The 12,803-nt window shown below is 33.7% G+C and overlaps 1 protein-coding gene across 7 annotated transcripts in view; it reads left to right on the plus strand.

Annotated features, from left to right (window-relative positions):
* Positions 1–12,803, plus strand: part of LOC129749478 (trafficking kinesin-binding protein milt-like) — a 311,591-nt gene that overhangs the window by 270,401 nt on the left and 28,387 nt on the right. The window contains exon 1 of one of the 7 annotated variants that reach the window (XM_055744454.1): positions 7,250–7,495. The exons of the other annotated variants lie outside the window; for them this stretch is intronic. Coding sequence (XP_055600429.1) covers positions 7,342–7,495 — 154 coding nt within the window. The 5' untranslated portion in view covers positions 7,250–7,341. Of the gene's footprint in view, positions 1–7,249; positions 7,496–12,803 lie in introns of those variants that run through there. 7 annotated transcript variants of the gene reach the window in all.

Here is a 12,803-nt window from a genome sequence, read left to right on the forward strand (position 1 = left end):
TGGAATTTGATTCCTTCACCGGGTAAAAACCGGGAATTTCAGCACATGACCGGGAAAATCTTAATGTTTTGAAATTTTTTTTATTATTATCAAAAATGTTTCAAACAAATTTAAAATGTCATTTTTTTAGCTGAACTTCCTTAAAACTATACTAATAAAAATTTTTTTTTTGTTCCGTTTATTCTATCAGTCTGATTCTAACGGTTTTACATATTTTCACCAATCTTAAACTTAAATGTCTTGCGTATTTTTCCATCTAAGCATATCTAGTGCTCTCTGTTTCTCGAAGAAGCAAATCTCCATCGATTTTTTTAAGAATTTAAAAACGTAGAGATTTTTATTCCGTTAAAAATAGTGGGATGTTTAAAGAAAAAAAAAAGTTTAGATTTAACCACCAGACCAGACCAGAAACCACCAGACCACAAAAAGTGTACTAAATATACCTACCATGTCCGAGATTCGATCTCATAAACCTTGGCGTAGCTAGATGACTTGAACTCTAACCACTACGCCAAAGCCACTGGCTTGTGAAACCATATTTGTCAATTGGCTCAAAATCGTTGAAATTACAAATTCAAGTAGGTGAAACTCGTTTTTGTAAAAATGTTGAAATTTCGCCGCACAATTTAAAATGACTATGTGTTCAAAGGCATTGTATAACTTGTAATAATTTCATCCTAGTTATGATTTTTTGATAAAACATTGTTAAATATGAAAAGTTTTCTATTGTTATTAGCCATGTTTGTATATTTACAGACCAGTAAAATAAAAACCGGGAAAAATTACCATTTTAAACCGGGAAAATCGTTGGAATTCCAAAAAGAATAATCGCTAGCAACTCTGTAATACAGTTACTTTTCATATAGAGAACAATTATTGTACGTCTCGGTGGTCGAGTGGTTAGCGTGGGAAGACGGTAATCGCTGGTCCACAGATGGCATGGGTTCGATTCCCATCTCGGTACTGGGTGTTAAATGTTAATCTTAAGTTGTCCACGTCATGTATTTAGTCTGTAAAGCCTAAATCGGCTAAGACGGTGTATGTCTTTAATTATTCTTTAAAGACAGTAATGCAAAGAACTTCTTCAGATGCTTTAATGATAAAAACTTCATTAGATAGTAGCCTAGGGCCTTTCCGTTCACTATAATTTTGTACTACTATAAATGATTTTTTTAAATGGTAGAGGAATAACCGACACAGTTAAATATTATCACTTTAATTCGAATAACACAACTCCCCAGGTTTAAAGCCGTTATTTGGGGTAAGCCAATTCCGGCTCAAAATGCATCACGGGAAAAACGCCGTAGAAAATAACCCATTGAATATTTTTCATGAAAATTTGAAAAAAAAATGCGTCCCTCGAAGACATACAGATTTATTTTGTACAAAATTTGAAATAATCTTCAGTTTTTTCTCGGAATGTTCCGCAAACAACCTGAAATCATACAGTTGACAAGTTTTCTTATCAAACGTTTTTTTTTGGAGCTCTAAGTATTAAAATGAAAAACAAATACAGACAAAATGAATATTTAGTTAGTGATCATGAACACTAACGTGTGGTTGCAGTTTTAAGTAAAATTTCTATTCTTTGATCACAGCACTATGGGGTACCTCTATACAAAATGGAAACCAGAAATGGTTTTTCATGCTTTTATAATATGTAACCTATTTTATGAAAAAATAAAACCTAAGTATTATTTTTTTTAGTGCCAAAAACATTTCACTGTTATTTAATCTTTCAATCTGGATCAAAATTTACAATTTACATTTACGGTTTACAGTTTTGGCTCCAGCTTCAAAACTACTGAACCGATTAAAAAAAAAAGAGTTCTTTTGAAAACGTCTTAATAGCTGATATATTTTTGTTGGCTTTGTACAGTTTTAATGGCATCGAAAAAAAAGAGATAAACACAAAATTGTTAGACGAAAATCGTTATTTTGAAAAAAGTCTTAAACTGCCGTAAACATGTCCTGCTAAAGCTTTTCGTATCTGAAGCTACATTCGTGGGTCAGTTAAAATGCCCAACTAAGCTATAGAGAGCAGACTTCCGCTCCATTTCGACCCATTTTCGATCGCTCCCTTCTTCAACTAATGCCTTGGAGATATCTGGACCCAAGGTGGTCACTTTTGTACCTAAGGACATGAATTCTCTCAATGTACGGGAACTTAAGACGCCTCAAAAAATAATGGGTTATTTTGAAATCAAAACTACGAAAATATTTTAAAGAGTTCAATTCTGAAGAAAAAATTAGAAAAAGTAGATTTCTGTACAGGAAAAGCTTCAACTTTATTTAAAATTCAATAAATGGTGTTAGGCTGAAAATTTGATTGATATTTAATTGAATAAAATAAATATGCCTAAAGCTTATATTTTATTGTCGGAAAATTTGAAAAGGATTGGTCAACTAGATTATTCTCTACAGCCCTTTTACCGTGACGCATTTTGAGTCGGGACAGACCTTACTATGAAAATTATTACTCATCATAGTTAAATTAGAAGGTTTTTGAAACTGATAATTTTCCAATCCGGTTTTGCAAATATCTATCAAACATTAGGGGTCATAAGGTACAGGAAGGTGTTTGTGGTTGATTGAAACCTCTATTCATAGAACCTAGAAATCTGTAGAAATAACAGCGATTTTGCAAAAAATACTATTGCACCGTAGAAATTAAAAAAATTTAATTTCTATATTCCAGTGAAAACTAAAAAACCTCAAATTTTATTATTTCTGAGTTTCCTATAATATCAAGATTAAATTTGTGAAGTATTGTTTTATTATTTAGTTTTGAGTTATTCTTCTAAGTAAAACAGTGCAATAGGAATTTAGCGAGACATCATTATTAACGAAGAATCTATAAGATTAACATAAACGGCGTCTGCAGCAAAGGTGCTAATCAATTCATGCGCTTTTATAATACAACATCATTTATTAGAAAATGCCATTTTTCCAAAATTTTAACGTGGACCTACAAACTTTTAAAATTGAAAAGATATTGGTGCTTATTCTGCGAGTCGAGAGACGTGACTCGTGTTATAACTTCAGACGTGCACTGGAAAACCGATTGCAGCTCATTCGAGCTAAAAAAAAATAACCTAGAGAGGTAACTGGAGTCTGGAGAAAGTGGCACCTGTTTTTATAGTAACAATTAAGTTTTTGAAAAAGAAAATCAAAAACTCATTCTGAAACGTTGTACTAAAGTGTGTATTTCAACAGATGTATGAGAATTCAGAACCTTACGTCTTTAGAGCGTTCGTTTTTTTTTTTAAATAGATTTTGTGAAATTTTGCACAACAAGATTGTGACCTAGAGTACCATTTTTTACTAAATTTACTTGATTTGTCTTGCTTTTTTGCTCCTGTATTATGTTTCTCTAGACGTACATCGATTATAGGCCAGTGCTGTTCTATTTTACGCAATTTAAGACATTTTGATTAATTTCGGTTGTTCTCGATAAAATTTTCTTATTTTTCGATTAGCCGATAAACGGTATAGTAGTAAAGTGAATAGATAAACAAAAATGAATATGTTTTATAATTTTTTCCAGTAAATCTCTTTATTTATTGTGACCCATATAAAAAATGAATAGCGCTTCAAGTCGTAAATACAATTTTTGTATGCCATCCGCAAAGTTTCATTTGTTTTTAAATCAAATGCATTGTAGGTCATCAGGAATGTCCTATTTTTAAAACAACGTTTAAAAATTGCAAACTAAAGTGCCAACTTGTATCAAATTCGGTTAAAGTTTAATCGTCTTTCAGAAGCCGAAACTTTTTCTAACATTTTTTTTTAGAAAGAGTTCGTATAAACATTGTGATCTTTCAATACATATGAGAAACTTTTACACAATATTTCTCTAAAGGGCATATTATTCTAGCCCGATTAAGCATTTTTAATTTTTTTTTTGCTGTATTGTGGTGATTATGAGCAATTTTTTTGTTAATGTCTTTGAAAAAAAAAAAATTCTTTAAACAAATTTAAATTTTAACTTAAACCCATTTATGGAATAATAACTTTTTCGCACATCATTTGTGCAGAATTGATTCGCCCAACGATGCATGGATTGACTCCACCTTCTTCAGCTTCAGTCAAAGTTGTTCAACATTTTTCACTTGTACTGCTCAAAAATTCAACTTTTTTTTAAGATTCTAGCTGATATAATAACTTAATAACATTAAATAATCGTATCCACTTTCTTTCGTGAACAGTCCTTCGTAAAATTGTCTTCTACAAAGTAGTAGCCAACAACTTATGAAGCTACTTTGTTGGAGACACCAAATTCATACGAAGATTAGGAAGCGCGCTATGATTTTTCAATGTTTAAATGTTAGAGTGTGTCTAAAATTCTCTTAAATATGAGCCTTAAAAGTATCAATAAAAACTTGAATGTTCAGCTATGTAGCATATTGAAAACGTCCTTGCTGAGTTGGCTTCTTAAATCCCGTGTTATGGAACTTTGGGTTACTTGGGACTACTGAAGAACTTGTAGAGCTTTTCAATTCTGGCATTAATCTTGAAGCAAACCTAAACAGTTATTAAAGTATGAACTTTGTAGTATTTTGCAGCAACCGAAACGTTTGGGCGAACGCCGGTGTCAACGTTATAATAACATAAAAAAATCTGGAGGTTCTCAGGTTATTATCATATGGAAACTATTTAGAAAAACTAAAAATCAAGCTTGTGGTCTGTTAAGAAAAGTTGCGAATACGCTAACAGTTTTACAAAAAAGTCAGCTTTACACATACTTCGAGTCTGAAATCTGACGTCTCGTATATCAAACTTTATTCCAGTTAAGATTCGGTATACTATTTGACCTAGCAAATATAATCTTTTGATTGGTTCATATACATATTTTGCGCATCCATTCCACCAAACGGTTCCAATTTGTCTCTACACGAAATCTTGGAATCTCTGATTGCTTTCTCGCCGCTCTTTGACGTTTATTTAGTCAAAATTTATCAGCATTTGATATACACGCCGGAATATTATGATTGATTAAATCGAAATGACGTCTTCCAAATCCTGTCGTTTAATCTGCCTGATACAAGTTCAATCTGAAAAATATCAGTTTGTACAAGAATTCAAATTAACAAGAAGAATGAACTTTACTTTACCTTGTGTGTTTTGCATTGTATTAAAATTGTATTGAATTTGTTATAAAACAACACCACTTAAAATGTTAGGTCATAAGATTCCCCGTTGTCGAGAAAGATGCAAATCCATCGGCAGTTATTTATTTTTTACGATCAGTTAACACACTGATAATTAAGTGCACTACTGTTGTTGATTTTATCTTCGTTAACTGCGTCATTATTGCCAAGAAAGAGACAGAAATTGGAAGCAGGCCCAAACTAATTGAATAACCGCATCAAGCGGCTCACATATCTGGGAAGTTGCATTTTTTATTATTCCACCGCGGTTTTTGCATTGTTACTCGATCAAAATCGTTGAGAGAAAAGTCTCCGCGATGGCGGACCTTATCTGGGTGATTTCCATCAGGTTTCCTCCTCACTTCAACTTCTTCTCAGTATTTATGAGGAAGTATGAGACGGCGACGAGACATCATGATTTGCATAACGGTTAGTGATGCAGTCAAACTTTAAAGAATTAACTAAGTTTGCTTTTTTCGTATGAGGAAAAAAGAAAATAAACTCGATTCCAGTGTGTTGATTTGACTCTGTCGTCGTTGAGAAGTCAACCGGTGAGAATTTTCTAATTAGAGTTGAACATTTTCTTTCTGAAATGTGCCTTTCTTTGGGCTGAATTATGCTATCGGTTGATTTACGAATTATTGTAAAGTCAGAAGATAACCGACAAGTTGAGCCGACCGAGACCCACATTACCGTGACTAATAACAAAGTGGGTGGATGTGGTTTGCGAAAATATGTTTTTTTTTCGTTGAATTTTGGATTAACTTAATCCCTTTTGTTTTGGGGGAGCTGATGAAATGTTGTTATCTGCTGTTTTTTTTACTCTTTTTAATTAATCTCGCGTATTAGATAGATGACTCTTATCATTCAGCCATTGTGAAATTCTGATATTTACATATAATGACTCATAATGTGACATTTTTATTTTAAAAAACTTTTTTTTAAATTTTTTTTAACGTTAATATGCATGCTCTTTTTTAGATTCTTTCACTGTAAAGATTGATTGAAAAATGCAAAATTTTGTGACGATCTTTCAATAGATTTTTAGATAGCATCTTTTAAACAAGTGCCATAGCACAGTGGTTCAGAAATGAAATTTAGCGGAGAACAATTATTTGATCTTTATTTGTCACTTTCTCAAAAACTGCTTGACAGATTGTCTCAAAATTTTGCACAGGTAAACATAACATTACTGGGTAGTTTACCTGTAAATTCCATTGGTTTCCATCCACACTTCAAAAGTTATACACAAAACAAAGTGTTGTCTTTTTTTTTCGAATACATTCTTCAAGCAAGCTAACAGGTAATCTGAAATAAGGTAAACCCAGAAATCCGCTTCAAACTATTATACTTTCTGAGACACTCGTGTAGCCATCTAAGGGCATGTTCTTCACAACATCATGGGGAAACTTTTAACATTTTAATTATCCTTTACCCATTAGTGTTGAAAAACTGAGAATTCAAATCAACCCAGAAGATGTGTATCAAACTACTTTGAGAAGTGAGGAGTGCCATATTTGAAATTCATGAACCAGCAGTGATCGCGATTTGTTGAACCTCTAAAAGCGCGAATCAAATCAAAGAGGTGCAGTGCTTTAAGTACCGGTAAATAATGAATCAATCTGATCTTTGCGTGACCTTTTGAGTGAGCAATGATCGTGCTGCCAACCCATCCATCCTTCATCCATTGAGCAGAGCCAGGGGTAAACGGAAAATGTTAACCCGAGCAGTTAACGCGTTTCGGAAGAACCGACCGAAGAGATCGGCCGATCAAGATTATGCTCCGAGCGAAACCGAAACGGAAACCGAAGATTGCGCCAGCTGCCGTTCGGAGCCGATCGGTAGTCGAAGGTTTTATGAGGGATCCGCTTATCACGATCGGGAAGATGAAACTGGAACCGGAACTTCCGGTGACGTGGTGGGGGAACAAAAGCACCCTAATCGATTTCGGGGATTCGTTAATAGTAGTGCTAGCAATGCGACCAACCTGCTGCGTCTGAGGTCCCGATCGAGATCCAAGGACCTGGCAGCCGGAGCGGGAGTGGGAGCCGTTGGACCTGGCCCTGGTTTAGCGAGCAGTACGATAAGTAGTAACCTTCCGAAGAAGGTTGAGTGTGTTGATTGTGGGGATCCGGTTACTTGTTCTGTTTCTGGTGGCGCTAAGAAAAAGTTGAAAGTTCCGAAGAAATGCATGGGAAAACTTAAGCTTAAAAGTGGTGGCGGTGGCGATTGTTCGGACAAGCGCACGTTTCGAGATGCTTCAAGTAGTCCGTTGTTGCAGCGTGTTCAAGCAACGACGGATGACGATGATGACAAGGACGAAGCTTCGACGGATAGAAAGAAAGGTGTGGTTGTGGTTTCTCTAGTGTGTGTTCGTTTGTTTCTTTGTTTTGACCCTCAATTTCCTCTATTATGGTCTTGTATCACTACAGTGCTGTGTGGAATAAGAAAAAAAACATTTTGATCTTTTTTTCTGTCTTCTTAAAACATCAAACAACTTTGTTTTGAAATAATCGACGTTTCGACCAGATTTGGTGGTTTTTTTCAAGGAAACTGTATCTTTATTATTAGATTACAATTTTTCGAAACGATATAAAATGACGATTACAACAGACTGATAAGTGAGCTGCAAACTACAAAAATCTGGAACAAATTTAAAATCTTACTTTTGAGTCACTTGATGTTGAAAAAACTTTCAACAAATTGAAACCAATTTCACCAAATATTGGGTGCAAAAAAACTTGTATTACAATTTACATTGCACAAAATCGAAAAATAGAGTTATTTTAGATCGAAAATATGAAAAAATCTCCAATACATTAGGCAATGAAATTCCCATTTGCTACAGTTTGACTTTCGTTCTTTTAACTGTTTGAAACTTCTAAGATTTTATAAATTATTTTAATGACCAAAAACTTTATTCCCTTTTTTAGAATATTCGTAAAAATCGAAGAGGGGATAACAAAAGACAAATTTTATATTTGTTTTGGCCTAATTTCTAACATTGAGCAATGCTCATAAGAAATTGTACACTAACAATAATAATTTTTCAGTTCCCTTGAAAAAGCTCTCCAAAACTGGTCGAAACGTCGGATATTTTAAAACAAAGTTGTTTGATGTACAAAGAAGCTCGAAAAAGCCCGTTTTGTCGTAACCTTAAATCTAAGTAAAAACTTTATTTGAAGGGTTTAAAAATCTATCTGCTTCTCTATTACAAAAAAATCAAAGTTACATGTGCCCATTCCGTAGGTCAAAAATACCGTGGAGACGATCTTATAATGCTACGCAATTTTGAATCCATTGGAATGAATTTAACATTAAAAATTGATTCAAATTCATTCCAAATTGGACGATTTTTGCAACGCTTCGTGTGATCGTCTCCAACATTAGAGGCGGCAATACTTTAAACCTAACGATAACATACATACAGTACCGTTCATAATTGTATAGAAATTGGAAGCACGCACACTGTCACTTCGACTTTGAACTTCCATAACTTTTTACTCTGATGATATTTTTTGATCAAATTTTTTGCGTTAGATAGATCAACTATCACACTATTATAATACAAAATTTGAGCTTTCTGGAGTTTGTGTGGCCTTAGAAACAGTAATTCTACGAAAATCGGACTTTTTGGACTTTTCTCATTCAAACCTAACGATAACATACATATCTCAGAAACTACGCTACATTTTTGATTGAAATTTCGCAGAGTGATTGTTGAAATATAAAGCTAACATGTCTGAAGTTTTTGAAAAGTTCTATCGATGAGATCAAAAGTTACGCGAGGTACAATATTTCAGGCATGAACATGGAAATGCGATTTCTATAGAATTTTGGACGAATGTTTCCATAGGAAAATCATATTCTCTGTTTATCAACCAGTAAATCTATTTCAACCGAAAAATCACAACAATATCGCGAGATTCTGATTTCAAAACACAAATGGATCATTTATTCCATTTTTTCTTTTCTTCATTGTTTTTGCCAGACATTTTTTGTCTGATTGGTGGAGGAAACGATATTGTTCTCATGAATCGTCCAAAATTGTATAGAAATCGCATTTCAATGTTCATGCCTAAAATAATGCACCTCCCGTAACCTTTGATCTAATCGATAGAAATTTTCGAAAACTTCAGACATGCTAACTTTATATTTCAAAAATCACTCTGCAAATTTTCAATAAAAAATGTAGCGTAGTTTCAGAGATATTGCAGTTTGAATGAGAAAATCCAAAAAGTCCGATTTTCGTAGAATTACTGTTTCTCAGGCCACACAAACTCCAGAAAGCTCAAATTTTGTATTATAAAAGTGTGATAGTTGATCTATCTAACGCAAAAAATTTGATCAAAAGATATCATCAGAGTAAAAAGTTATGGAAGTTCAAAGTCGAAATGACAGTGCGCTTGCTTCCAATTTCTATACAATTATGAACGGTACTGTATATTGCAGTTCAAAAGTCATGACTAAATTTTCGTTAGAATCTATATAAATTCATTTGAAGACATTAAATATATTCTCAGTAATTGGAGGCTAATTTCTAACAAATCTACCAACAAAATTCAAATTTTTCTATGAGCTTAGAATCAAAGAATTAGTAAATGAATCAGCTCTTGTGTCCAAGATATTTTTCTCATAATAGATGAAAAATTCATTAAATAAATTTGTGAACTTTTTTTTGGCAAAACTGTAAAACATTAGAAATATTTCTAAAATGAAGTTCTTAATTCAATGATCAACTTTCCTGACACCACAAGTAATTTAACTAATGAGAAACAAGGTACAGAAATTTGCTTTTCGTTAATTTTTCCTAAATCTGAAAAAACGGTTTTTTGAGGACATTTAAAAAAAAATAATTAAAATTGAATTTTCTTATGTTTTTAAAAATCATAAGCCAAATCATTTCGCTGTCTTCAGCAAAGTTGTTAAAACTGAGGTCAAATCATCAATACCAAATATTCAAGACTTTATTGAATGATGTCAGAAAAAGTTCTGTACAAAATCTGAACAAATTTCTAAAAATTGTAGAATTTTTTTCAAGCGTTATATCTCTGAACCAAGAATATCTAGACAATGTTCGTGATTCAGATTAATTGATTAATTGATTCAAAATCAGGTTTTAGTTTTCATGTAGGATTCTTAGTTTATCAGTTATCAAATATCGATTTTACCTCAAAACTGACCAATTTTAAAATTTCCACACGCCCGTATCCAAGGTTGCCGATGTCACAGAAAATCTGTAGCTTCACAGAATTTTGAACTAATTTTTACCACAGAATCGCAGATCACAGAATTTAGTACAAAATCACAGCTTTCACAGAATTTTGAAAATTCTATTCCAAGTTTTACTGTCATGTACTCATATCAAACGTCAATAACCGGCTGTTGGAAAAATGGTTGAGTCTATCATTCCGCGTACCCACAATAAGGTGCCATCAATAAGTAGAACTTTATTAAAATGAATATCCAAGCCCTCTTTCGTAACATTTTGTGTTGTTTATAGATTACGCTTACGAAAAATCACAGATTGTTGACCAAAATTCACAGAATTCGAGAATTTATTTTGTCTAAAATACAGATTTTTTTCTGGGCAACCTTGGCCATATCACCAAAATCTTAAAAATGTTTTAAATTCTTTCAAAATCAGTTATTGAAACATTGGCACCAAAAATGCTGTTCCCCGGTGTTATCTAATGAAATTTTGAATGAAAGTTAACATAACCTTGAAAACATTTACATCCAGATCTTGATGCTGATCTTGGTTTTGATTTAGATTCAAATTACAATCCTTATGTTTATTCAGATTCTGATCCTGATCGACTTCCTGAACATACAGATTAACTTCCAGATCCTGATCCGATTCCTGATTTTAATTCTGATTCTGACCCTCGAGATTCTTTTAAATCTCGATCTTGACCCTTCAGATCCCAATCCAAATCCTTATCATGGTCCAGATTCCAGATGCTGATACTGACATTGATACTGTTCCTTATCCTTATTCAAATCCAAATCCTTACGCTGATCCGGATCCGTATCCAGATAAAGATCCTTATCCTAATCCAGACCCAGATCTTGATCTTGATACTCATTCTGATCCTGATTCTTGAATCTTGATTTAAATCGGGTTCCTGTTTTTTTTGCCTGATCATGATCTGCGGTTTTTCCTGAACCCTGAACCAGATTCAGTTCCTGATTAGGATCTTAATACTGGGTCCAATGCTGATTCTGAACCTGATGCTGACCTTGGTCCTATTCCTGATCATAAATTTGATCGAGATCCAAGGCCTCATTCAAATCCACATCCTGATCCTTATCCCAATCCAGAACCAGAGCCAGATCATGATCTTCATACTAAATTTGATCCTGATTCTCGAATCTTGATTTCAATCATGATCCTGTTTTTTTGTCTGATCCTGTTTCTGATTCCAATCCCGATCCAGCGATTCGGTTCAGATGCTGATACTGATCTGATCTCGATCCTTATTCAAATCCAAATCTTACCCTCATTCGGATCCGTATCCAGATAAAGATCCTTTTCCTAATCCAGACCCAGATTTTGATCTTGATACACATTTTGATCCTGATTCCTGAATTTTCCTGAAATTTCAATCAGGATCCTGTTTTTTTATTTTGTCTAATCTTGTTCTGCTGTTTTTCCTTAACACTGAACCAGATTCAGATCCTGATTAGGATCTTAATACTGGGTCCAAAGCTGATTCTGAACCTGATGCTGACCTTGGTCCTATTCCTGATCATAAATTTGATCGAGATCCAAGGCCTCATTCAAATCCACATCCTGATCCTAATCTTAATCGTTATTTTATGCGGATACTAAATATACTGAATCTGATCCAATTCCAGATCCTGATTTCGATTTTCAGTTTTATCCCTATCTAGATTGTGATCATAACCCTGATTGTTGCTATGGCCCTGAGAGGGTGAAATTAGGGGGAACATCAAACCCATTTTGTGACAGATTAGTTTGACAGTTTGATAGTTAGACAGGTGAGAAGAGAAAGGAGAAAAGAAAAAGTAGGAAAGTCGGAAAAAATTGAAAAACGTGTTTGATAGATTGGTTGGTGAAAATTATAGTTCTGCTTGAAATTGTATTCTCTCGTGCCGAAGTGCAGCATTTTCTTAGCTGAGTTTGATGCTATTCTAGCAAGATTCCGATCAGTAGGTTGATTAAACGTAAGTTATGATAATATTCTCCAAATATCAAATACGATTTGCTAATTGAAGAAATGTATTCCGATTAGGTCGAATTCACTGCCGTGAATTGTCGTTCCCGGATAAATATTGTATTTGCGAAATATCTTGCTTTATATTCTCCATCAGATCGTAAGTAACCTTCTTTGTTATAAAAACACCAGAAAGTAACTTTATCGTAACTTAACAGGAATCCGAATCCGGAACTGATTGTAGGATCTTCGGCAAACTCGTTTTGATCGAAGAAGAAGACTTATTTGTAAGTAATCTGGTCTCATATTTATTAACAACATTGTAAATTAACAAAAGAATAAATTTTCTAGTTGAGTCACGTCAAATACGGACTACAAAAAGTCTACACTGATGTTTATTTTGATACTGATCATGAACCAGGGCTTGATCCTGACTGATCAAGATCCTGATCCGTACTCTTTGCCTTATCCG

This window comes from Uranotaenia lowii, chromosome 2 (assembly GCF_029784155.1).
Source record: "Uranotaenia lowii strain MFRU-FL chromosome 2, ASM2978415v1, whole genome shotgun sequence".
In the NCBI taxonomy this organism is placed as follows: domain Eukaryota; kingdom Metazoa; phylum Arthropoda; class Insecta; order Diptera; family Culicidae; genus Uranotaenia; species Uranotaenia lowii.